This window comes from Pagrus pagrus (assembly GCF_965226575.1).
Source record: "Pagrus pagrus genome assembly, chromosome: 7".
NCBI classification, from domain to species: Eukaryota; Metazoa; Chordata; class Actinopteri; order Spariformes; family Sparidae; genus Pagrus; species Pagrus pagrus.
Window position 1 is genome coordinate 19,087,054 of NC_140191.1, and position 27,777 is coordinate 19,114,830.

Here is a 27,777-nt window from a genome sequence, read left to right on the forward strand (position 1 = left end):
AGCAAGGTCACTTCAGAGTTGTGCTGCATTCAGTTCAGTATTTCCGAGTTGGTATTCCCGACTTCCAATCTAGATGCGTCCCAGTGCGTTTGCCCGGGAACAAATGGATGCCCGCAGCAAATGGATGCTGCTACAGCAGCTGATTTAACAAATTACGGCACTTAAAAAAAGACAGGAGTCGTTGGCTCCTACTGCAGTATGCAAGTATAGATCAACTGAATGGAAATGATAATGTCAACTACGAAGTTTTTACTTCACGTTTCACAACACAAACACTACATAAAGGAAAAAGTGATGAAAAGACAAAAGTCAACTGTGTCTGAGTTTACGACTCAGTGAGCGGTTCAGTGGAATGCAGCATTAACCCTCAGGGTTACGACAGTGGTTCACTTTTTACCAGGGTACATCACCATGGTAACTTGTGCTACACAACTAACCTGCTCCTGAGCAGTATAACGGGTGTAAAAGCACCGCCTTCTGACCAATTAGTTCTCTGGAGAATTGCGTTATCATCAGTAGAAGTCCTTTTAACACTGTGGGGCTCGCAGCTGAAAGAATACAGCTAAGACTGTCATTGGCGCCACAAATATACAACTAAGCCACACAATTCATTTAATGAAATACAAAAATGTAATTACATTCAGAGCTACTCCTGCCCTAATGATTGGGCGGTGACATTATAAGTCTGTTTATTTACATGTTCACACAGCAGACAATATTTTGTCAGCTGTCCTTCTCCAGCTGTATTCGGCAGCTGCAACTGTGTTGCTTTGAGCCTGGATAATGTTGTCAAACTTCTTCCTCTATTTGTCTAATAGTTTGCTCTTCTTTATAAAATATCCTGCTCTGCTGCCAGTAGACTAGAATTGGTCAGATGCTGCAAACACCTCCTCTTTTATGTGAATGCGCTCATGGCTAGATGTGGAAAACCTGGGCTGACTTATCCGCCTTCTTAGCATCACTTAGCACGATTGTGGTTGCCAGATAACAAAACGATTTCCTGGTATGTTGAACTTGCTCCGTAGTGCAGGCCTCTGGTGAGTTAAGAAGACAAATCTGTCGTTTGTGTCTTGTGTTGCTGCCCCAGTTTGTTTCGTTCATTGTTCTTATGCAAAGTCGGGCCTGCTCACTGTGGAAGCGGTTTGCTCGCTGGTTGACCTCTGACCTTCCTGGAATGAGACCTGGATCCAGTTAATATTCCAAACAGTCAGCTGCCTCTCGGTGAAACCAAAAAGGACTGAACCACACGTGTAAACTGAACCCCCCCTGCACTGCAGTCTGAAAAAACAAGCACTAAGGTAACTACGAGTTGAGCTGTGAGCTGGCCCTGGATTATTTGAGAGTTAAACTTGAACAGTCATATTAAGGAATGTGTCTCACCACTACGCCCCTTAGTACAATATGAACTTATTTATTTTATATTTTGTTTGCTTTTATAACCAATAAATCTGTAATGAGACTATAAAAGTGTGTTTTAGTTCATTTGTTGAACTTAAACGACTTAAAAAAGTCAAACTTTAACTGGATCTTACAACATTTATACAAAAACACCACTTGACAAGAACAGGTTTATTAAATTGTTTATTAGCCTATTTTACAATGGAACAGAATTGATTTACACTTTAACAACACTGGAACTTTCTAACACACTGACGAGACCAGAGGCTCGGGATTTCCTGACCAAAGTTAACATTTTCTATTGAAACGACATGGATGGCCTGAATGTTGTCACAGTAACACATGAATTAGTTTCACCATGAAGCCTCAAACCTTCAAAGGGCACAATCGGCTCGAACAGATGTCTTATTTTAATGGGCTAGATCTGATCATTTCATGGTTGTATAATCAGAGGAAAACCCCCAGAATCTGATTCCCACAGAATCTGATTTTGTCTGATCAGAGCCGAGCCACATGGTAACATCTCAAGCTGTTCGGGTCTGCTAATGTGTACAGAGCATCACAGAGTTGGTGTCAATGCCATGGCCTAGATTTGCACATAATCTTACTGTTTTTGTGATGTTTCATCTGAATAAAGAAATTCAGCGTTCAAAACGGACAACATCTCGGAGCAGATCCTATAAAAATGCCATTGTATGATATAATCGAGGAACCTGTTGCTTTCAGTGTAGCATTAATGTGATAGACTCCCAGCTCTGGTCATGTCAGGCAGCCTCCGTTTCATTTCATTTTGTAGTCTTCGGGTCTGTGAGGAAAACAGAAGACAACACATTAATATGAGGAGGCATAAAAGTCTGGAAAAGAACCAAAAACAACATAGAGAGAAAGACGACAGATGAGAAACCAGAAAGATTTTATCTTTGTTGCACCAAATCCACGTTTTTGTGTTTTTTCTCTCTTTCATTTTGAGCAGCAGACAGATATTATCGGACCGTGCTGCATTGGTTTTGATACAAAGTGCAAAAAATGTTATCATCAATTGTAATAGCTCTGCTATCAACTACAGCAGCATGTTTGTGTTGTTGATTTTCTGTCTGAGTCCTCTGTGTGTGTGTGTGTGTGTGTGTGCGCGTGTGTGTGTGTGAGCGAGCAAGAGGAGGCGGGAGTGCCACATATCCAATAATAATCTTTTTCCTCGGCTCCAAGGTTTTCTGAGAGAATATTAACTATGTGTTTAATAAAGGGCAACGATTGAATCGCCCTCAACGACCTCAACCTCATCTTCTCCTGACACACACACACACACACACACTTGATGAGTTAAATGAGTAAGACAGAGCATGAGCGAATATTAACTAGGCTAAGGCCCCGTCGCTTAAATAAACCAGGATTAGGTTGACCTTGGCGACCACACAGCGACAGGCCTGAGCACACGCGCTGATTGGCTGAGGAGATTGGACCAGTAAACAAGAAGAAGTGGCTCATTTATCACTGCGCACTCTGACAGCAAAGCCGATCGTAATACAGACATGTTGTACGTGTGTGTAGTAGACGCACACACGCACAGACACAATCACACAGAGAGGACAGTAACTGAATGAAAATGGTCTTCGGATCAGAGCCCGCTGTGTTTCCACTATATTCAAACCAAATGTGGGTTATGTTTTGTTCAAATGTGTTTCAAGTACCAGATGGAGGGTTTACCACATCAGAGTCATTGAAATGCTCTCAGGATTGTAGTAAAGTACTACTTGTAGGTTTAAAGGGTCAGTCCACCCAAATTTCCAACATACATTATCTCAATTGCCTGTGTGGTAACTAGTTATGCAGATTTGGTTTTAGTTGGCCAGGTTTGTGAGTCTCAGATTTTCTGCCGCCACCACACTATGACATAGCACTGAACTGCTCACAGTAACGGAGACTCCATTTATTAAAAGTTGTTGCTGCTGTTGATGATTTTTGAATGTAGTTTTTGTCCATTGTGTTGGTGTGGAGGCAAACATTTCAAAGGTTGAAACCTGGACAAATAAAACAAAAAATATTTTCATGGCTGGTCACATCCAGGTAGACAACTGATAAAATAGGCAAACTTGTTAATTGCGGTCTTCATTTTCAGTTGTAACTGCATCGTGTAGAGACATATAGTTCAACACGGTGATCCAGCCTATCTGACGTTTCTGCTGCGTTTACTTCATGTACAGAGTTGGTTCACATCTTTGATAGCCTGCCTATCCACCCGTGACATCTCGGACTAACTGCTAGTTTGCTGTGATTTTCTTTAGTCCTTGGCCAGACATTTTCCAAACCAAAGTCAATGAAAGTGTTGTTGTTAATGAGAATTGAAAGCATCAAACATGCCTTTCAGATGAATTAGATGTGTACACTTTGAAATATCATGATGAGAAAAAGGAGTAAAATTGTATGTAAGCTAGTGAATAACTCAAAGTGTTCCTACCTAAATGTTATTGTAAACAAACATTGATTCTGTCGTTAACTTGACAAATAATAACTGCCGTCTTCACATCCTGGTAATCATTACACATATTGCCATGTTGTTCCTGAAACATCATAATTACTGTTGCTCCAGGACCAATTAATTTCATAGCGTTGCAACTTGAGAGAAAGATAAGGAAAAATACACACATGGGAGAAGTTATCCTTTCTAGCACGTTTAACTTTGTGAAACAGCCGTCTTCCATTTTTTCTTACACCTAAGTATTTTTGTGTGACCTAAACCTGACCAAACTGCGATAGAAAACTGAAGAAAAAAGGAAAATAATAAGTGAACTTGGTGTAGAAAAATTAACTCCTGTGTGAGTGTCCTGTGTTTAACCCTTTCAGGCACGAAGATTTTATTTGGACTTCCTTTTTGGTCAGTTGCAATGATGTAGCAATGTTAATTACGACCAACATGGCAATATCAAATAAACCATTCCACCGATATAGTAATAACTACAACCAAGAATTGTGTTCAAATGCGCCCTTCAACCCAAACGCAAAAACAACTCAAAACTGCATGTACAGCACATTATTGACGACGTAAAGAAGCTCATAAAAGTTGTATGATTGTGTTTCACAGTAGTCTTGTTTACAAGGTAGTTACTGTGAAACAGAAACATTTTCAACAAGCTGATGAGTCAAAGTAACAACAGCGTTATATTAGACTGTGATGCCGCCACAAGCTAAACCTTTTTCTATTCACCACTTCATCTTTTCCCATGAGCTCACCAATAAAGAGGAACAGTGGGTGTTTCACCACTGCGTCTGCGGATAAGGAGGAGCAACCCTGACCTGGATAAACACCTAGCGGACAGACGGATAGATGGATAGATGGATTGATGGCCGATTGGGCTGGTGCTGAGCAGGTGGAGATGAAGATGCTCTCAGTTAACCTGTCAGGATGATGTTTACTACAGGTGAGGCCAGAGAGACGCAACAGGATGACATTATCATGACGGCAAACCCCGAGGTCACGATGTCAGTCTAATCTCCAAACGGAAAATACTTGACTCAAAAAGCCATGAATATGATTATACTGAATAACAGATGCGCTCTCTCTCACACACACATCTACAGAGTAAAAGCTGGGTTATATTGCAGTGCACTTCAGTGTTGTGTTGTTTGATGGCGTAACACTCAATGGCCTTAATTTATAACGGTTTTCAAGGAAACTCTCAAGGCACTCTAGCATGTAAGCATCAGAGCTAAACACAGCAATAACCGCACAAAACTTTTATATAAAGTAAATAAAAATGTCAGCTTCTGGAAATAAAGGTCATATATTTAAGCTCTAGGGCTGAATGCTGTAACAGAATTCACACAGGAGCAGTATGATGTGAGTTTTTAACAATAGAGAGTTTATTTCGATGAATCAAGTGGCCGCCCGTTGTTCTCTGTTACAGCCACATATGTTTGTAGTTACGATGAAAAACGCTGCATCTTATTTGTTCCTGCACGAGCGAGAAGTGTTGGAGTCAAACTGGCCACAAAAACTGGGGCTGGCAAAGCTTTTGAATTGGATCTGTTCATGCGTACGTTGCTTAGTGAGACCACGAAAATAACACAGGACTGCACTGTTCACCGCTGACAACGTCTGAGCAGGGCGGGGAGGCAATATGTGACTATTCAATCCCCCCCGTCCCCATTAACATAAAGATTGCACTGCGCTGGTTCACGGCCACCTACTGTGCTTCTCCTCTAAAGTCAAGGTCGCCAGTTTGTTGCTACCTTCGCCATCTGCCTTGGATTTTATTTTGTGCATATATTTTATTGATTTTTATAGTTTCTATTCTACAAGAGTCAAAGATACAAAGGGGTGAAGAAGGAAGCGGGAGAAGAGGGGCAATGCTCACTACAGTAACAGCAAATTTATGGGTTTGGCCATTGGGACTTTGACTCTCCCAAGCATGCTCAATAAAATCTATTTTAAGGTAATTTATATCACTGGTACAGGCAGGGTAGTGTATAAAATGTGTAGGTGATATCATTTTCAATATACAATATAATGTTATTTTATTTTTTTCTCCACAACCATCTGGCGACCCCTTGAAACTAACACGGCCCCAGGTTGAGAACCATAAAAATCCAGAAAGAGCCTCCATATCTTAAAGGTTTGAGAGGACCCTTTTGTCAGACATTTTTAAAACTGGATTTCTTTTGAATGTCAAATACAAAAACACAGCTTTTTTTTGACAGCTTGCTGTAGTCATTACAGGTGGTTGGTATATGAGAAGTAGCATAAGTTCTCAGATCAAGATCACCCCCTTCTGGCTGTTCTTCATCAGTACAACACACAAAAAATATGACTGAGTGTGCGTGTGCATGTTGTTATGGTGTAAAGATCCTCAAAGGACAAAAAGATGAGGAAATGATTCCCAGGTGAGGTACCTTTAAGTGTTTGACCATTAAAAAAGCCATTTGGAGGTTGAAGTCAGGGGTTAGCTCAACCGTAACAGTTAAAATGCTTATTGCACTCAACTGGATACCAATAGTGCTTAATAGCAAGTATGCGTTTGTGTTTATTTCCTCTGCAGGAGATGTATTATGTTACATTTCACCTTGCAGCATCTGAACCACAAATACTTTAAAAACCTTTTGAGAATACTGCTTTAACAGCAGCGGTCAGTGATGTCAGCATTTTTACATCATCACACTGCACAATATAATCACCTCTCGCAAATTAAAATCATCCGCATCATTTACTGTGGAGACCTACCATATGATATGATTTTGACAGAGAGACTGAAGTTTTTTAAAAGTAACCACCGCTACACTGTCAATGGCCTCCTTGCCAGCTGCCTGATCGATATTGCTCATGTGCAACTCTCAACAGAGATGAGAAAGAAACGCGATGTCTCACCTCTTCTAAATGCAGTCTGAAATAGCGTATGATCCGTTGCTTTCTACTGTTCCCTGTTTTCCAGGCGTGTTCAATGACTTTGAACATGACACACCAGAAATAAAATACACAAAGGCAAACCAAGCCACTGGCAATTGGAGGGAAGTCAACTGCATATTTTTAACCTGCATATAAACGCTACTTTTGGTAAAAAATGGTTCAATACAATAGATGCTGCATTCATCTCCTTCCATCTGTGTTTGTGTTTATATTCAATGACACATGCATGTACACTGTGTGTAAAGACATCGCATTTATACTGCCACCGGTGTGTGTTTGACAACAGACTGTTTGTACATACGGTGTCCACAGCCTGGGGAAGGTGTCGATCTCCTCCTGCGTGTACTCGCTGAGCTTCCTGGGGATTTCTCTGGGCTGAGGCAGCTCCTCCGTCAGGTTGGCTCGGATGTCTTCTGGCAGCTCCTGGTGAGGGGTGGGCAGAGGACACATTGAAATTGAAAAATGTCGGCAGGAGTAGAAATTCAAAGAGAAGAGAAGGAAATGAGAGAAGACAAAGAACTGAGAGGAGGTGAGAATAAAGACGAAAAGTACCATTTAAACCCTTAGAGCAGCTCAGATACTCAAAGACTTCAATCTCCAGTGTAGGCAGATATTCTCATTAATATGCATTACAGGTGGGTGTGGGCTTGCAGATCATTTAAAGGAGCGAGCATACAGTTCAGACTCAGATCAGAAAACACCAAACTTTCCAAAACACTACACAGCATTAACTCTGCTGGGGGATGTAAGTCAAGACCAGAATAAAAGACAAGTATCTGACTGTCCTTGCTTTAAATTCAGACACCCAACACCTCATATATTACATTACAGGTCAAAACTCAAAGATTAGATTTTCTTCCTTTGCCATTTGTCGAATTAACGATAGTGTTCTGTTGCATGGATACAAATTACATCCAGTTAATATTTTGGCAGGCCGCCTAGGTCAATTAACAGTCAAGTACTCAATTTATTTTTCTTTTTTCAAGTCATTTCAGAAGCTGTGATGTATGTCGCTGGTAGTTCTCGCCAACATCATCTAATACTATCACAATTTAATGCTGCCAAATGCCAAAAATGTTGTCTGTGAACTCCAGAGAGAATAATTCTGCGCAGTAATGAGGCAGTGCAAGTTTTCTCTTTTGAATCAATAAGTAAGAGGATACACTTTCACTGATTTTTTGGGTCATTTGGAGACAACTGAACAAGCTGCATTGTTCATCACAACGCAGAACCCTGACATTGACTATCAGTTGCTTATTTACACATCCAGCAGACATAAAGCAACATAAGCATCATATGGAGTCATTTTTCTGGCTCTGACATTAACTCTCTTTTAGCTCGTTTTTTGGTCCCCTCCAACTTCTGAGAGAAATATCTAGCTATGTGCTGCTTTTACGCTCCACTATGGTTACCAGCTGGTCACTAATTATGTGTCTGCTGTCTGGTGCTGAGCAGGTAGTGTTTAGTGCGTTTTAAGAGCTTTTTTACTGAGCAGTGAGAGTGAATCAAAACATTAAAGATGAGAGCTGAAAGACGCCCTTACATACACACAGTCATTTGACCCATTTGTTGATATATAAATATTGACTAAAACAGTTTAAAGTTATACAGACTGAAGAAGTGCTGAAGCATCCTCACAACCAGGGGGAAACAAACCAGCACTAGGGCTACAACAAATGATCGTTGTCATTATCAATTCATCTGCTGTTCATTTTCACGATTAATCATTTAGTCTGAAAATTGTCACAAACTTGTGAGAAATGCTCATCCCAATTTCTCAGAACCCATACTGACGTCTTCAAATTGCTTCTTTTTGTCCTACCAACAGTACAAAACACAAAGACTGGAAGTAGCAAATGTTTGAAATTTTTGCATATAAAGTGACTAAAGCGATTAAGTGATCATCAACTAATTGCTGCAGCTCTAAAACACACAAACCAGCTGAGAAAATTTGAGTGAAGAAAGTCAACAATCATGGTAAACAACACTGATTAATTTTAAGTGAGTAATTAACTGCTATTCGATGTAAAGGTAACCTGGATAAATGATGGTTTAAACTGTCTCATTCTTTTACGTCAGTATCTGCAAATTGATATCAGTGCACCCCTCTCATAAGGCGTCCTCTGTTTCTGATCATCCTCAATAAGCCTGGATGATTAAGATGCTAAGGTCGTCTGTCTGAAGGCTCAACAGCTCGGAGACATGAGGAGAAACGTGACTTACGTCATCAGCAAAGATGTGTAATCGCTGCATCATGGTGCGTCGGTGCAGATTCCTTGGCAGCATGCCGTAAACCGCCAACTTCACAATCTGGTGGGAAGGAGCACATTGAAAGTTGACATATTGTTTCTTATTTTAAAAACCTCACGTACTTTTTCCCATATTTTTCAAACTATGACTATCTCAACGTGAGGCCAGTTGCACAAATTCGACTTGGAGAGAGTTACTGGACTGAGACACTGGAGAGAAATATTGGAGAGAGATGTTGGACAGAGGCAGCGCTGACAAATCATTCATCTGTCCAATTCTATTTCTCCCTCTTTGCTCGCCAACCCTCCCAAACCTCATTTTAACTAAACCACCATCAGGACACACGTCTGTGGTCACCAGCTGGACCGCAGCCTGCAGCAGCACCGAGCCAACAGCTGAGTAAATGTCTCTCCTGGTTTTGTAAACTACATATTGGAAACCAACACAGGTTGTCCACCTACACGGGAAGAGCAGTTTGACGGTATTTTTATTAACCTACGATGAGCACGTGGAAAAAGAACAAACCCCTGCAGTACAGCTCTCATGTTAAACGACTCTGAACAGCAACGTTGCTGTTGTGCAACACAGAATCACTCCCGAGCTAAATAGCTCGGTTTTCAGATTACACTCCCCGTGTTCCTCTAAATAGTCTGAATAGGATTTATGCAAGTCGTGCAGCATGGATTGAGACGGGACAATGAAGGACTAGACAATGACCGGATGTAACAATAAACAAATATGGAAGTGGTTAAAAAGATCTCAGCACAATGCATGTAAAGACTTAAAGGATAAGTTAACCCAAAAATGAAAATTCAGTCATCAAAACATGAAAAAAACTACTAAAATGTCTCCATACGAGCCTAAGCCAAGTCTCTGGAAGCCCTGAGATCCCAAATTGATTAAAAAAATGTTATTTACACTCATTTTAATGCATTTTATGTTTGATTTTGTTTTAACCAAATCAATTAAATGAAATTCAAGGGGCTTCATTGGCATTGAAAACAGACTTTTTTTTTTTAGTAAAAAACAAAAACAAAAAACAAATAATGAAATAAATATCCTCATCTGTGGTAAGAACAAACCTAACACACTGCTACATGTTCGTGGATATTAGTCGCAAGAGCAGCGTCTTGAGCCCACTGTGAGATGTCAATCAAATTATTACAAGATACATAAAATTAAATGGCACCAAAACTGTAAATTCCTTCAGTTTAAAGGATAAAGCTGCCTGGTGTTATTTAGGGCTGCAGAATATGGTACAAAAAATCATATTGTGTTTATTTTTGACAGATTTGACTGATTTGTGGGAATGATCATTTTTGCATCACAATTGTTATTTCACTGAAAAACTGCTAAAATGATGATTTGTCATTTGTCGGGGTTTATACCAAACAAACATGTTTTCTTACATTTGGCATCTCTGCAGCGCTACAGCACTTCATTATAATGCTGTTACTGGAGAAACATGTCGACCAGTTAATTTAATAGTTCTAAGACTACAATGAAAGACTATGGCACAGAAGAATAAGCTGTGATCAGGCTTTTCCAACGAAAGAAACACTTTTTATTGTTTTCAGTCTTTTCATATTTGACAATAAGAAAAATACACAATATCTCCAGACTTATCCAGAAGCCTCATGAGTTGTTGTTTCTCTCTCATCCATGTATTTTACCACAGAGGTCCTGTGGTTTGTCAAGTTTAGTATGTAGGTCACATCAAATTCTGAATGTAATTATCACTGTGTGAGTAACAAAGTGAAGACTCTTTTACCCTGAAACCATGAATATGCAACATGACCAAAACCCCAGGAATTATCCTTGAACTGACAAACTCGTACTGAGTTTCAGGATGCACCAAACATCACCAGCACAAATCCACTGCTGCTTAATCCCTGCTCTCTGCACTTCACATTAATATGCACAAGCAGCACATGCGAAAGAAGGGATAAATGTCAAACCATGAAACACCTTCTCTGTGGCAGACATAGAAATTAGAATAATCTCCAAGAATGTGGGTTAAATCACACACAGTATGATAACACTCCATGAGGTTTGTGGCAGTGGAATATATCTGAGATTGTAGAATTTGCTCTAAATAAGAATATATATATGTTTACATATATATACACAATATATATCTTGTTTGATCAAACTTACAGCTTTTGGGTCTTTGTGGTGCAGCTGGGCAGCTGTGACTTGTTTGAATCCACCTGGATACCTTTGGGGGAAAAAGACAAGCTAAGTACAACATATTAAACAGAGTATTTTGGCCTTCTACCAAAATCTATCAGATGATATAGACCAGAGCTCTGAATCTTCTCTTGTAGTACATTTACAGCTTTTATTAAAAATTAAATGCATACATGTCAAAGAGTAATATCTTCTACTAAACACATCTGATAATTACTACGGAAGCCCTAAAGGGCCATGCATTCATGCATTTTATTTTTTTTATTATAACGAGTTAATTTCATTTGTTTTCTCGAGATCTCGAGTTATTATCTCGAAATAACAACTGCTGGTTTCCCGAAATAACAAGATAATTTTCTCGATATCTCGAGATAAAAAAACGATAGTGTAGTATATTAAATCATTGCAGGAAACATCATTCAGTGTAGCAATGTCAGAGGAGCAGGAGCATATCGATCACCACGTCACATATCTTTTCAATCAAGGCCTGACACAGGCTGAAATAGCATTAGGCCTTGCTATTACTAATTAATTTACACATTAGTGTGCATAATCTAAAAAGACAGTTAGCAAGGCCTCAGCTATATCGGCGGCGCAATCTAAGTTAGCCTGATAAGTTTTTAATTAATTATATCGTTATCTCGGGAAAACAAAGTTTCGTTATCTCGAGATCTCGAGAAAATTATCCCATTATCTCGGGAAAACGGCAGTTGTTATTTCGAGGTAATAACTCGAGATCTCGAGAAAACAAATGAAATTAACTTGTTATCACGGGAAAACGGAGGAAATAAAATGTATGAATTCATGGCCCTTTAGGGCTTACTGTCACTTCTAATTAAATATTTTTTCTATTAACCCTTTGAACTCTGAAATAGAAATAGTCCGACAGTGCCTACATTAGTATTTTTTTCTTAATGTGATATAATTTCTTGGAGTATCTTAAAGTGCTTCATATGTTACCAATCAGATGCTGTTATGGACGGGACGTTGTGTAAGAGGATGCTGCATCAGAGCCAAACTAGCAAATTTATAAATACGTTTATTTTATCATCAATTTGACAGAAAAATAAGAGATAATCGTTCAGGCCGATGATCATTCTATCACCAACCATATATATCTATACTCTCAGTCTCTGTCTGACAACTATCAGCTGCTGCTTCTCTGCTCCCCTCCGACCACTTGCTAGCGGTAGGGGACTGACTTTTCATAGGGTTAAACACAGGAAATAGATTAGCCAGTTATAGTTTAAAGTGCCTTATTATAAGACAACCTTAGAGAAATACCAACCACAATATCTAGTGTACATGCAGGGTTCTGTCCTATACAGAAGAAAATTGATTATTTATATCAACCACTTCCAATACCAACACTTTAATGTCACAAATCTGTGTGTCCAGAATAAAAAATGCAACACAACTCTAGTAGTCTAATCAAGTGGGCCATTGCCTCTCCTCCAATATGAATGTGACACTGAGACATGCTGTTCCTGAAACATTTTCTGAGTTGTTCATAGGCAGCGAAGACCAAAGGCGTACTGGAAACAGTGACAAAAAAAGAGAAAGTGGGTCATTTGTATGCACTTACCCCGAGTGTGATGAGTACACTTTCTGCTCCCATTTGTTTCCAGCGAAAGCTATTTGTTTGGTGTTTATAACTACCACATGGTCCCCACAGTCACCTGCGAAGATGTTCAAGATGTTTGTTTTCAGGCATATTGTTATGTTAAAAATTATGACAAGGAATACTTTAACTTAACAGAGAGACATACAGGTCATACATACGTCAGACACAGATGGTAATGATAATACCAAAAAAATCAGGTAGTTTGCTAGACCAACAAAGACAATGAAGTATTAATAAGAAAGAAATACAAATATTTAGAGTTTATCCTCTACTGCCATCATGTGGTCGTTCCATGTAACAACAACCTTAAACAGGGTGGGTTGTGGTTTCATAATAGAAGAAAGTCAAAAACTAATTTACATGTAACTTAAGGGTTGTTTCAAGTTAGAAAGTTACTCATGACTTTATATGTGTGTGTTTGTGACAGATTGGACTCACTCATTGCATGATAGATAGGCTTGTGTTTCCCCTGTAACCTAACAGAACACATGGTCGCGATTTTCCCAGGAGGCTGCATCCTGGCATCGATTATGAACCAGGATCGAGCGAAGGTCGCCCATTGCTGAAAGAGGAAAGAGAGAAAGAATGGGTTTAATAAACTCTGTGGCATGGAATTACCACAGGTTTAATAGTATGACAAACAACAGACACAAAGCATTTTTCACTGAAGACAGTTTGACGTCTTAGCAAGAAAGGCACAGGTGCAGATACTAAAATTAATTATGTCTGGATTCCATTTAGATTCAGATTAAGGGTCCTTGTATTGTCTATGCTAGTTAGCTGTCACACTGTCATGATGACTTTTTAATACAAAAGAGTCTTTGTTAATGTTATTCATAACACCTGTGCTTCTTCTTTTATGACTAGTCAAAATGTCTGCTGTAAAAAGGCGTTAGACTGGCTGGCAGCTTGTTTCTAGTTTGAAGCCATTTATTATACAGACAGAGCATTTCCATCAAAGAAATATATGATGCATTTCAAAATGTATAGTGTTGCTGTATTCTTCCTGTAACAAACTGACGACTCCATAACTGACTCGATGAATATGCAATTAAAACTCAGTCTAAACCAAATAAGCCCCAATGAAGTATCTGAGTGGACCAAACACCATCATCACCATCATCATGTATCACTGCTGGTCTATTCAAGTTCTCTGCTCTTTACATTAACCACATTTAAAGAAAGGGTTAAGTATCATAATAAATAAATTCTAGTTTAAATTGAAATATTCATTGTGTGTGTGTGTGTGTGTGTGTATTTGTTGATGCTTGGCAGGTTTTAAGATCCACAGCTAAAAGCTGCAGTGTTTCCTCTACATTCATTCAGGAGGGGTAGACCCCCACAGTAAAAACATTACCACCACAGCTAGATAGAAATTGAAATTGAACATTACAATCTAGATATCAAAACAAAACAAAATGTGTAGAATATTTAACCAATATTAATGCTGCAAACCACTTTTAGCACTAGAGACAAAATTAAGATCAGGGATGATGGTGGACCAAATACCAAAATCATGTGGATGTGTCAAAATAATGGTGGGATAATACTTTCTTTTTCTTTAGGGCTGGGCTCACACACCCACAGGTTTAAAATGAATGTAGTCAATTCTGCTGTAAATAAGTAATTGCTAGCCACGGATCATCTAAAACAATGCTTCAAGCGAGTATAATTTGACATAGTGGTCCTAAGACGTTATTTGAACGTTAACAAGGACTGACAAGAAATAATACAGGACTCGTGGGAATTTCTCTAACTGCTGAGTGCAGTCCACTTGTTGTAATGAGGTTAAACCATACAAATCTATCCATACACACCGTGGCTAGCTCGTTAGCATCGCTCGTTAGCTAGCAGCCTATATGTGAGTGATGTCCTGTCTTTACGTTACAGTAACCGGCACACACTTAACGGTCACATTGTGAGATAAAAATAAGATAATGTAATGCATAATGTGTATAGTTACCTGGGCAGATCTGGAGAAACTTGACATTTCTATGACACTACTATGCTAGCACATCCTCAAAATATTTGACCCTCAACGTGAGTGACGGTCCGTTTGGTAATTTTACTCGGTTGAAACAAGATTTGAGACTTAATTTTTTATCTGTATCTAGGTCGTGTAGCAAAATGTACCTTCATTTTATTGTCATGCTAACGTTAAATGGCGGTACATCTCAATGTCAACCTTTCAATAAATCAAGAATTATCATCTCAGCATTTATTTATTTATGTATCTGTCGAAAATTAGTTCCTACACGGTCCTATTTTGGCGTCGTACCTTACGTAGTTGCCGCACTTCCTTCCAACGACAGAAAGAGAGCGGGGAAATTTGACAGGCAACGTGCATTGCTTCAAAGTTACATTAGTTTTGACTTTTTTATCCATTAGAAAACGTGTACTTTGCGGCTGTTTGTTGAAAAGGATCCATTCACCGAAACATTATCCATCTGACCTGCTGTCCTGAGCCAACATGAGGACTTTAGAGGAGGTTCAGGCCACTCTGGAGATCGCCAAGCTGAAAGAGGAGGATCTACAGAAAACAATTCACTGCCTGTCCTTCGGGGAAAATGTTTCGTCTGCAGACTACTGCCTGATGGAGCTGGACGACACGCTGGTCAAACACATAGAAGCTGGCCAAAGGTAAGGTATTAATAATGTGAATTAATGTGCCTAATAAGTCTGTATACGATGAAACACACCAACGTTATTGGTTATGCTTTTGTGTTCTCTGTTCTTCTGTCTAGTCATAGAGTCGTATCTATTAGTATTGATGAATCAGTAGATAATAGATGGATGGATACATAGATGGATGTACCTTATTGATGCCCAATTGGGACAATTCTGAAACAACAAATACAAGAGTTAGACATGTCCAGAGTGCTTGTTTATCTGACAACAGTCCAAAACTGTTGAACGTTACTTTATTGACAGTGATGAAAAACATAATGAACATATGAACTACTTACTTTTTTTTTTTTTCTTTTCTTTTTTTTTGTTGATGTTGTGGGTGTGGGTAACTGACAGCTGTTTTCTCTGTTTCCAGTCTGGTGATTCGAGGGGATAAAGATGAGCGTGCAGTTCTCTGCAGTGGTGACAAGACCTATGATCTAAAGATGGCCGACACATCCAACATGCTGCTGTTTTTACCAGGATGCAGAACACCAGACCAGCTAACTAACAGCCAGGAAAGCTCTCATGTGGTGCACACTCAGGTATGGAAACAGTACACACAGAGATACCTCCCTGGTATACTGCAACACCCACATAAACAGACACAACCTACTGGGTGCATTATACATATATAACAGTTAGTTTTCTTTTGTGTGACCCAAACTCACTGAAAATATCCTACTTCTTTGATGGATTTATCTATTTTATTGTGGTGTTACTTACTTTTGTCCACCTATTTTATTCATACTATTGGCTTTTTATTTATATTCGTAATTGGCTTTGAAATATTTGCTTTGATTTGTCTGTCATTGTTTTGCCCTGTGTTATCTATATAACACACTTTATAATCCTGTTTTAAAAAGTGCTATATGATTTTTCTGTTGTAGATCTGGGGATTTTGTAACAGCTACTGGGAACTGAGGAAACAGCGTCCTAAACTGAAGAAACTGAAGAAGCTTTTAATGGAAAATTCTTATGAAGGACCTTGTTTAGGAGGGCAAGAGGAGAATACAGAAAACAGGGTAAAAACATATTATACAGTGAATACATGAATCACTATATCCTGTTGGACTATGTATGGTATATGGCAGTATACCAGTATCTGTTGGTCAGTGGTTTCCTGTGCTCCTCTGTTACCAGTACACAATGCAGGATCTGTTGGAGAGGATTCAGGCCAGTGAAGAGGAGCTGAAGACCCACTTAGAGACCATCCATGCCTGTCAGATGGATGGTAAACAGTGACACATTTGAATAATAACTAACTAAACATTATTGTTATTATTAAAGTTTAGCTTCAAAATCATTCAAATCACCACCATCAATGTAGTGCTCTCAGGAGGTACAGTTCAGGAAAGATGCTTTTCTAAATAAAGGGTTTCTCTCTTAGCCCCACTGAGCATACATACCAGATGTTAAGAGAGAGTATCTTTTCTGTCCTCCAGGCTACTGGCGTGTGCTGGACTTTGACTACGAGATGAAGCTGCTCGGTCATGTGACTCAGCTGGTCGATTCTGAGTCATGGTCCTTCGACAAGGTTCCCCTTAAAACTAGTCTGGAAGAGTTAGGTCCACTGGAACCCAAGTAAGTCGATGTCAAGTCTCATGTTCATGCAAAAAGAAAAGCTAAATCTTGACGGTTTAGAGTTTATTTTTAGTCATGCTGAGGCTTTGGAAACAAAAAACTCCCCAAACAACAAAACTAATGAGCATCTAATATGAGACTGGAAAGGTTTAATAATAGATGCTCATTCAGGTTCTAATAATTTCTCCTCTGTCTTTCACAGAGAGATGATCGAGCACTGTTTGAACTGCTATGGGAGACGCTATACTGAAAACGGTAAAGTAAAACAATCACTGAAGACTCAAAGCTTCAGTCCTACACAACCTGAAACTACAGTGCTAACATCTCCGAATCCTCCTCCCTCTCAATAGATGAAGTTTTTTATGCACTACATGAGGATAAAGTGTGTCGGGGAGTGGCACTGCTGCTGCTGCAGAATGCTGTCAAGTTCAACCTGAGGGAGTTTCAGGAAGTCTGGCAGCAGAGTGTCCCAGACGGCATGAGCACAAGACTGGACCAGCTAAAGGTTAGCCTGTAACCTTCATAACCTTCATATACTGCACTAGTTTTCTTCTCTTTATTGCAGTTACAGTAAAAGTAGTGCGATTGGGTACAGGTTATTTCTTTGACATATAGAAGATTAACTGAGGGATGTCAACACTTTTGTTTTTTCTAGGACATAGTGACTATAAAACCACTAAACTCAACCTCATCTTAATAATTTTTTTCTCTTTCAAGCCAGTTTTCTTTTCATGAGTCATTCTGAGAGTCAAAACAGTCACAGATAGTCATGCTCTTGTATTAAAACACCCACTTGCTGCAGCTGTTTCTCTGCTGGTTCCCACTGACTTCTCTTGAGAAACTGACTGTAGTGCTGACAGCGTTGTAAATCTTCCAGAGTGTCGCCCTGTTGGACCGCACATCCCGTCCAGAGACCATCTGCCTGCTGAGGGTGGAGGATCTCCCAGAGGACACACTAGAGCGCTTCAACCACCTCTTCACGCTCAGAGAGAAATGGACAGAAGATGACATCACGCCATACATACAGTAGGTGTCATCAGTTTAAGAAATTATCATAAAAACCAAAGGTACGTGAATTTGTCCTGCTGACATTAGTTCAGAATCAAATCAAGTAAGTAATAGATTATAAACTCTTCTCGTTCAGGGACCTGTGTGGAGAGAAACAGACCACTGGAGCCCTCCTGACCAAATATGCTCGATCCTCAATGCAAAATGGCATCAAGGTCTTCAACTCCAGAAGGCCTGTGGCAACATGAACATGTCCACTGTACATTTATTGAACTCACTTTTGGAAATGAATGTGGTTCTGTTTATTCTCAGAGTGACTTTTGCAATTGTCAAATTATTTCCCTACATAATGCCTTTTAAATAACCTGTTGTGATTATAGGTATTCAACAGTCCGCTGTCTTGCAGCACTTCAGCTATCTTGTAAAGGGTATGATAAAAATACAATAAGACACTTAAAATTGAAATGCTAGTAAGTTTTTGTCACTAAAACCAAGTAATTTGTTATCTGACCTGTTATTTGTATGTCTGCTTAAAAAAACACATGTTGGTAATAAAATTAATTTTGCATAATACTATCATATAGCTGGTTTTCTCAGCATTCTATCATCCTTAATTAACCTGAGTTGGACAAGCACCAGGAAATGGACACGCAACAGGTACCTACTAGGCGCTGTGCTGGAGGTTGTCCACAAGGTGACAGCCTTGGTTCATAAATGCAGTAGGAACCCCGACTATGAAGACTTGTAGGCCCTAATACGCCACAATTGTTCTCTTGTACTAAAATATGTTGTTAGAAGCACATAAAATATTGCCATTGCTTTAAAAATATATAATATTTAGTACATATTTTGACCTACGTAGGGTGCCATGCTTTCCGCGCGCAATGCACTCTGGGGGCGATGACGTAGAGTGGTTGCACTTGGTAGAATAGCTATTGACGCTACTGTTTGTTTACGTGCGCCCAGTTAAAGTAATTTCAAGTAAAATGCCACATTGTGCTGCTTTTGGATGCGATTTCCAGTCAAAAGGCAACAAGGGGAGTGATGTGAGTTTACACTGCTTTCCTACCGACAAGAAGAGGAGAAAGGAGTGGGAAGATGCCTGTGGACGGACACAACTTCCCAAAGATCCGCGGCTATGTTCTCGACATTTTTCTCCTGATGCATTTGAGGCTTTTAGTCGACCACAACTGCTGAAAGAGCTCACCGGAGCGGCTGGGTATAAACGAAGACTAAAATCAAATGCTTTTCCGACAATTTTCCCACATAAGGAGCCAAAACGCCCTCGGGGAGCGAGTGAAATGCGCGTTAAAAAGCGCCATAGACAAGAGACGCTGGCTGCTCTCCTGGGCAGACAACCCGCTCCTGCAGTTGCCGCTTCGGACACGCCACTGGTCACAGAGGAAGCTGATAATTCACCTCTTAAGTCAGTTAAGCAATCAGTAAGTGTAACGTTACAGTGTTCTCCAAATATGACCGATGCTGCCACTCTCGCCTCATCCCGTCTTTCTTGCTCTTCATTTTGATGCTCGTTTTGTGAAACATTGTCAGTGCTGTCTTCCTCATTAATGTTTCGCTCGGGTTCAAATTGAAAAGGCTGAACAGATGACATGTTCATGTCGCTGAACAGTCACAAGAGGGTCCCGAAGCCGGCCAGTGCAACCATATGACGTCACTACCCAGAGTGCATTGCGACGTTAACAACAATGGCGACCTACAAATTAAACTATTTTTTACAAATTTTCTAAAAACGAAGACATCAAGAAGGTTTTTTATATCACTTTATTATAACTGATACTAACATGTATCTTTTAAGAACTACAAGTCTTCATAGCCGGGGTTCCGAAAACCTGTCAGTATTGTTTTGGTTTGTTGGCTCAAAGTTCTGCTATCGATTAGTCAGACTGGCTACAGTGGCTGGGCTAGCATTAGTCATGTTAGCCGAGGCTAGCTCTTTCATTAACTTTGAGTAGTTTATAGCAGTCTTTCAATGGCATAACAGTCTCAAGCGGCACATGCCGCCATGTGTTGGTGGAATACCAGCGGCATACCACTCCACGGATCGGTACACCACTCCACGGATCGGTGTATCCCGCTGAGCAGCAATCGACATACCTTCGGCCACTTCTCGATCCTGGCGTCACTCCAGTCCACACTGTTTCGCAATGTCGTCGCTCAGAGCTAGACACGCAAATTGCTCTGTTGTTGGTTGTAAAAATCAACATAAGTGTCTATATTCTGTCCCAGCTACAGAAGAACAGAAGAGACAGTGGCTGCGTTTCATTTTTAACGACAACGCGCCGGCTACAGTTCCTGTAAGTCTGTTTGTGTGTGCTAACCACTTCACATCGGACTGCTTCAGTAACGAGGGTCAGTACAAAGCTGGCTTTGCCTCGACACTGACCCTCGTAAAAGGATCAGTCCCAACCATACGGGACCCAGCAACTGCATCCGGACCACATGTAAGTGTCGCCACGTGTTGATAGTATTTACAGTTAACTACGAGTTTGGTGAAGTCAGCTTGAAATTGGCTAACTAGTTAGCTCCGCTTCGGTCCGCTATGCAACGGCGTTTGAAGCGAGTTTAATGTTAATAATATTACGAGGGAGCTTGGTCGTCACAGTAAAAAGTCTGGAAACATGTGCAGACTGGAGACAGAGACTATGCGAACAGTGTCCAAGAGTTTAGAGACTGTGTCGGAGACAAACAGCTTTCGCTAGCTGTTACCTGTTGCAGGTCAGTGGGGGATGGGAGCCGGGTGGTTGTGTTGGGGAGTGGGGAGTCTCGTGTAATGGTGGACAACACACACATTCCTGAGTGTTGGCTACTTAAGCTTATACAACCAGTTGAACGACAGCTTCTCGGCGAGCCATAGCGATACTTCCACTGTAAACATTAGCACATGCTGCCGCTGGTGTAAACTGCATCCTCTCCCTGAGAGGGGCGTGTAGCAGCGCACGCGCTGACAGACGGAGCTCATGAGCATTAAAGCTGCAGGCACAGAACCAGCTGCTCTCAGTAGAGCTCACTTGAGCGACTTTCAGACAGCTGAAATTCAGGACCACGGATGGGTTTGGGGCAATACATTTCGAATACAATGTTGTTGGACCTCTGACAGCTGTGTGAAATTGGTAAAAAAAACAAACAGTATAATATGGGACCTTTTAAAGCTGGATTATAAAATTGATGCGAAAAAATCAGAAGATTAATCCATAAGGCAAATAATCATTACGCAAATATTGAACTTGGAAGAAATGACGCCACAAAGAGAATTTACTGTTCCTCCACCTTCGCTCAGCTACAGTATGCCATTCTCCCTTGTAAGCTTTGGGCTGAGCAGGTGGTATATAGCAGCTATTACATACAAATCAAGGGAAACATGGAGCAGGCAACACTACACTGCCAAGTTTAAGTTATGGTATGAATCTTGTGTTCTGTGCCTCAGAGCTCTGAATTATAATTTTCTTTCACTTAAAACAGAGTTGTGAATATTTATAATTGAGCAGTCTGAATTCAAGCCAGGCAGATATAGAGAACGAATCGTATGTGGTCTGCAGTTTGGGCTAAATACAGGTTAAACACCAATTAAACATTCTGCTCGATTGTTCACAGCCTTTTGGGGCTGCTGTATTACATTTTAATCACATGATGAATGAAGAGACAATTCATCTCTGATCACAAAGATGCATTCTGTAAATCATAATTGTATAAACACAGAAGCACATTTAAGAAATGCAACGTCTAAAGTTGATGCGTGCATGTGGTTTTCTACAGATCATGCGTGTTTAAGTGCAGTGTGTGTGTGTGTGTGTGTGTGTGTGTGTGACTCAGTCAGTGTTCAACATCCAGACTGTGTGTCTTTCCTAACAAAACAGTCTGCATGTGAATGAGTGTTACTGGCACATGAGGAAGAGTTCAATGGAAGCTAGAAAACACAGACGCACATCTGTGTTTCCATCATGACTTTATCTGCATTGGCTGGCTGACTAACAGTGACATCACCCATGGGTAGTGCTGACTTATCAGTCGATGGTTTAAAGAGATCCCAGCTGTGTGTGTGTTCTGAATCTGCTGTGTTGGTCTGCATGATATATTCTTTACTTCCTCTCCTTTTTTTTTTTTACTTTTAACCCGTCATTCCACCTCCTACTTCTCCATTCCACCTTCCTCTTCTTTCTCCATGCTATGATGTCTCATTTGTCGTCATTTTCTCTCATTCCTCTTTCTGTCAAAGAAACTTCATGACATTCAAAATTCAAAGTATTAAAGCAGAAGAGCAAATGGGAGTAACAGTAGTAAGCAATGATTCATACTTAATTGGTTGTATTACAACACTTCAATGATTTTTTTTTTTAAAAAGTAAAATCTTACAGAACAACAGTTAAGCAGGATGCAGGCAGGAATTATAATCTTTAAAACATCTACTACAACGATCTAAAAACAGAATAAAAAATACATTAAAATATAGCCTGTAAAGATGAGGTTGTTCTTTTTAATAACACTAGAAACAGACAGAAACATTCGTAATTTGGACCACACAGTTTCTCACACAGTATAGCTCAAAGCCCTGGGCTACAACATTTTTTAAATCTGTCAGGTCTTTATTTGAAAACAAAGTACAGCAGTAGTCCATCACAAGCTCATTGATTTTTGCTGATAGATCAATATAACAATAACTTAAAATTTCCCCCCAAAATACTAAAGCATTAACTTTTCGTGCCAATAAAGAGATGGGGAATTAGGGAATAATGACTCAATCCTGATGAAAAATCAGGCATATGCTTATTTAGGTGGCTGGTATCTATGAGTGGGTACAAATAGGGAACTGTTGGGCTTTGGCAGAGGTATGTTTTCTTTTGGTTTAGATAAGATAAAAAAAAAAGTTGTATAAAGTCTTTTGTGGCTCAAGAGGAAGCTGCAGGTAATGTAGGCACCAGGTTATGAAAGTAAGAAGAATGTGTAAAATTTAAAAGGTGATATCTCTGGTTCTGCTGTGTCAGTTTTGATCATTTGTTTCTAACCTGGTGCCTACATTACCCACAATGCAATTTAGCCACTGAGTGACATTACTGGGAGCTATTTATTAGACCACATGAAGCTTCCTCTGGAGCCACAAAAGACTTTATACTACTTTTTTTTCACATATGCAGTAGAAAAACCCAAGACCTGTGAACACACTTTAATGTGTACAATTGATGGAGGTGCCCTTTAATGGGGCAGACAGGCTTAATGAGTAGGATTTAATCTGTGGTTCACACTCCGCAGCAGTAGGTGGCGGTAATGCATGTAATACGCATGTTGCCTACCGCCGTTAAAAACCAAGAAGAAGAAAAGGAGGAAGACAACAAACTTGACCGGTTAGCGGAGCTTTGTAACCGTGAGGCGGTACATTTTTCTCCCCACGGTCACTCTCAGGCTCCGCACCAGTGAAGAGCTTGATCAGCGCGAATAGCCATGTCCAGAAGACGCTGTATATTTCGATGCAAAACAAAATTCCCTTTGAATGGACTCCCAAAGGATGAAGAAGTTAAGACTAAGTGGTTGCAGTTCATTTTTAAGTCTAACACAATTCCTCAGCAGTACAGCCCCAAGCTTGTGCTGTGCTCCCATCATTTTACCGAGGACTGCTTTGAAAACCATGCACAGTTCAAAGCTGGATACAGTAAACGGCTGATCCTGAAAGAAGGAGCTGTTCCCACTGTGTCAGGATCACAACCTGTGAGTAACGTCACCAAAATATGGCTCGGTTGTGTTTAAAATAAACAAGGTAGCTGCTACTGAGTGTTCAAGAGCTGTTAGCTAGTTTAGTCTCAAGATGTACACTCAGAGCTAGCTAGCTAAATTTAGCTGTGTTAGCATTTTTGGCTCCATACAGAACACCTGCCCCCCGTTAACACCACCCACCAGTACGCTATCCTTGTTCACCTCAGTGGCGCCGTCTTGGGTGAAAAAGTGGGGGGACAAAAATGTAATGTTGAATGGCATCCTCTCATAAGGATGCGTGCTCCAGCTGTGTTGTTGTTCTTCTTCTTCTTCTTCACGCTCTTTATTTTGGGGCTTATAACAGATTACCTCACCCAGCCAAACTTGACAAAAATTAGCTGAGTTGTAATTAACACCTTACATACTGCTGTTTTCAGATCCAAAAATCCGTTTTTGTGCAAAACCCGACATCTCCTATTGGAAACTGGGTCAAAGGTCATTTTGTCTGGCAGAAACCAAACTTTATTTTTAAACATTGAGTTATCTGCTTTTGCAAACAAAGTCTTCTGAACTTGTCTGCTGTGAAACTACTAGAGGATTTTAATTCCTCCGATTCACTGCTTTGTTCCTAATGCCTCTTCCTCTCTTCATTCACTCTACAGCTTGATCGACAACCACAGCTCTCAATAAGGCCAGCAGAAGGGGCCAACTTTGATGGGTGTTCGCAAACAGCAGCCAACCAATCCAGCATAGTATGTCTTTATAGGATGTAATGGTGGAAGTATGGTGATATTATATATGTAATTTTTCTTACAACCCCAATTCCAATCCATTGGTCTAGCATTGGACTCAGACAACACTACTGGGATAAACAGTTTAAAAACAAATGTTAAAATCAAGCAGAACCAGAGATATCGCCTTATTAATTCCACCCACCCTGCTTTCTTTTCAAAACCTGTCATCTATATTACCTACAATGCAATTTAGTCTCTGAGTGACATCACTTGAGGCAATTTATCAGATTACATGCAGTTTCCTTTGGAGCCACAAAAGGCTTTATATTACTTTTTCACATACATGTATGCAGTAGTACTCCCCAAGACCTGTAAACACATGCAGTGTGTAAAATATGGTGGTGTTACCCTTTAAATGTGCATAGTGTTCAGACAAACCACTACAAAGCATAGTATTAGGTGCTGTGGTCAAGTGGACCAGTGAAACGTTACTTACTCGCTCTTTACTGCCGGTAAATTATCTGTCATCAGTATCGGACAAAAAATCCATATCGTTCCACAGAGTTAGTGTATGAGTGTGAGGTCAGGACTGTAAAAACATAGTGACCAGGTTACATCGCCATCTCCGTCTTGCTCTTCTACTCTAGGGGCTGTGTCATGTATGTAGAGCTGCAGGACCGTGTGTCTGTTTGACCAAGGGCAGGGCTGAGCTATACACACACACACAGAGCGAAGATGCCACAGCAGACAGGATGAAGTGTGCACTTCTTCTGCATTTACACAAAATCCAACAATGCAGCACTCTCCCACAGGGTTGTGTGCTAGTGTTTATTTTTGCTGTGAAACAATCAGAAAATGTTTTTTTCTCTGATTAACTGCTTTGTTCCTGCTAACGGCACTCCCTCTCTTCATTCACTCTACAGGTCGCTCAACCATCGCTGCTCTTGCTGAGCCAGGGAGAAGGAGCCAACTTTGATGGGAGCTTACAAACAGCAACCAACAAATCCTGCATTGTAAGCCTTTATAGGATAAGTCTGATGCTATTATGTATAGAACTTAAGTGCTGTGAAACAATCAGAATATGTTTTATTTCTCCGATTCACTGCTTTGTTCCTAAGGCCTCTCCCTCTCTTCACTCATTCTACAGTTTGCTCGACCACCACTACTCTCGCTGAGTCAGGCAGAAGGGGCCAACTTTGATGGGTGTTTACAAACAGCAATCAACAAATCCAGCATAGTATGTCCTGATTGATATTATATGTTTTTTTCTTTCTTTCTTTCAGAATGTTTTATTTATCTGATTCACTGCTTTTTCCTACTAATGCCACTCCCTCTCTTTACTCACACTACAGTTCACTCAACCACCACTGCTTTTACTGAGCCGAGGAGAAGGGGCCAACTTCCAGTTGTTGCAAACAGCAACCAACCAATCCTGCATAGTAAGCCTTTATAGGATAAGTCTGTTGGTATTATAGATGTATTTTTTCTTACAACCACAATTAAAAAAATGTTGGCATGTTTTGTAAAGTGTAAATGAAAACAGAATGCAATCATTTGCAAACTATTGCTATTTTCTATGAGGTTGACTTCACTCAAATTGTGTTGTCAAAATGATATCTGTGACAATGGATGCATTAAGTGTTGTTGCGTGTGTAACTGTTTAGACCACCGCTGCCGGCACCTGTCCAATTTCACCGACTGTCAGACACGTCGCCTGCCAGACTGACCCTCCAAAGAGAATATCTGTTGGCACACAGCTCTCCATGAAAACTCTGCAGAGTCACGTCCGCAGTAAAGGTTTGTAGTACTACATATCATCAACTCGTGCATAGAATTATTTCAGTTTTGCCTTTTCTTACTTTAATAGTAAGTATGCTCATTCATATTGTTACTGTAGACACGACTAACAAGATTACTGATTTCTTTGTGCATTGAAGGTATCCAGGCGAGACCAGCCAGCAAAGATTGCGGCGTGTGCACCCTCACCTTTCCTTTGGACAGTTCATTACTGTTCCTCCAACCAACAATAGTAAAGAGACCATCCAAGAGACCTCGACTCAGCCTTACAGATGAAGGGGAAGGACCTTGCTTGTCTATGGTGGTTAATGAATCAGAGGATTCAATATGACTCTGTGGACTCCGTCACTGTCTTAGGATAGCAGCTGTGTCTTGTTTTTTTTACTGTCAGGGATCCTCTCCATGGAGAGGAGTTAGTGTATGAGAGATTAGTGGGTGGAACAAAGAAAAATGTTGAACTCTTTGATTATTACCATCTGATATTCATGGCAGTACGTGTTTTAATATCCCTGGATCACCAGAATAGAAGTATACAAAAAATATCACGTGTCAAGACAACTGCCTTCAGCTGCTCCAGTGGAATGGTTTAATAATTGACAACTTGACTCAAGTTCACTAAACGTCTTCCGGCTACTAAGAAAAGGGGGGTGGGGAGGCTGTGTTTGTGGTCTGCCTGTGTGAAGGTTCAAATGTTTTTGTGTTCTTTTGATTTCATTTCCTTTTTTTACAAGTTACACCACAATGTTTGTGTAGACAGTGGAGAAGATGTTCGGACCAGTTAATGACAACCAGAACCACCAAGATAGAAACATACAAATACTTATGTTCTCTATAATCCATTGAAACAGAGATGCAGTGGTTACATATAGTTTCACACCATTACCGCAATGCAAGGGATGGTAAGTCAATATTTCAACAGCAGGGTTCAGTTTTAGCTCAGTATGGTCTTTACAGAATCAAGTCTGTTCATTGACTCTGTTTCTTGTCACATGTACAAGAAGCAGTTAATTACAGTTCCACAAAGATTTTAATGTAGCTTTTGTGTGAAGCTACTGGTAATGTGTGTCACAATGTTGACTGCATGAAAACTGATTTCACTGTCAACGGGTAAACTGTCGGTACCTTCGTAAAGCTGGATCCTGGTATAGGAAAGATGTATATACTCATACAGGTTTGGTAGATGTAGTGTAATAATAATAAAACTTCAGATATACTAATTATGTGCTGTTATGTCTACTTTATTCTGTATTTGGTTGTTGTTTTCAGGGTTTACTGACTTGCATTATGTAGCAGTCCAAAGAGGGAGTCTCGGGTCTGTTTCCCAAAACATCGTAACACCAAGATGACCTTACTTTTTTTACTTCATAGGTCAGGAAGACACTGTCAAGAACATACAACAAATGTTATTGTAAACACCCAACTGG

General features: G+C 40.1%; 3 protein-coding genes across 6 annotated transcripts; 2 read left to right on the forward strand and 1 right to left on the reverse strand.

Moving 5' to 3' along the window:
• Positions 1 to 1,567: 1,567 nt before the first annotated feature.
• mrpl13 (mitochondrial ribosomal protein L13) lies at positions 1,568 to 14,934 on the reverse strand. The gene is made up of 7 exons (XM_084357694.1): positions 14,824 to 14,934; positions 13,299 to 13,422; positions 12,822 to 12,915; positions 11,204 to 11,264; positions 9,020 to 9,106; positions 7,098 to 7,219; positions 1,568 to 2,203 (listed from the first exon to the last, which is right to left on the reverse strand). Exons 1-7 carry the CDS (start codon positions 14,848 to 14,850, stop codon positions 2,179 to 2,181), a joined length of 540 nt encoding a protein of 179 aa, XP_084213820.1. The 5' UTR covers positions 14,851 to 14,934; the 3' UTR covers positions 1,568 to 2,178.
• Positions 14,935 to 15,145: 211 nt separating this feature from the next.
• On the forward strand, positions 15,146 to 18,673 carry dscc1 (DNA replication and sister chromatid cohesion 1). The gene is made up of 9 exons (XM_084357693.1): positions 15,146 to 15,500; positions 15,904 to 16,072; positions 16,418 to 16,552; positions 16,671 to 16,761; positions 16,973 to 17,111; positions 17,314 to 17,366; positions 17,462 to 17,616; positions 17,989 to 18,137; positions 18,256 to 18,673. Exons 1-9 carry the CDS (start codon positions 15,331 to 15,333, stop codon positions 18,365 to 18,367), a joined length of 1,173 nt encoding a protein of 390 aa, XP_084213819.1. The 5' UTR covers positions 15,146 to 15,330; the 3' UTR covers positions 18,368 to 18,673.
• Positions 18,674 to 19,064: 391 nt separating this feature from the next.
• Positions 19,065 to 27,571, forward strand: LOC311259272 (uncharacterized protein). Of its 4 annotated transcripts, none has more exons than XM_084356312.1 (7): positions 19,065 to 19,561; positions 24,485 to 24,574; positions 25,480 to 25,569; positions 25,704 to 25,793; positions 25,909 to 25,995; positions 26,221 to 26,353; positions 26,494 to 27,571. In XM_084356312.1, exons 1-7 carry the CDS (start codon positions 19,106 to 19,108, stop codon positions 26,682 to 26,684), a joined length of 1,137 nt encoding a protein of 378 aa, XP_084212438.1. In that variant the 5' UTR covers positions 19,065 to 19,105; the 3' UTR covers positions 26,685 to 27,571. The 4 variants fall into 4 exon arrangements, 3 of the variants coding, with proteins under 3 accessions (XP_084212438.1, XP_084212439.1, XP_084212440.1); XM_084356313.1 differs by lacking the exon at positions 19,065 to 19,561 and adding an exon at positions 19,847 to 20,581; XR_014622847.1 differs by lacking the exon at positions 19,065 to 19,561 and adding an exon at positions 20,685 to 20,855.
• The last annotated feature ends 206 nt before the right edge of the window (positions 27,572 to 27,777 follow it).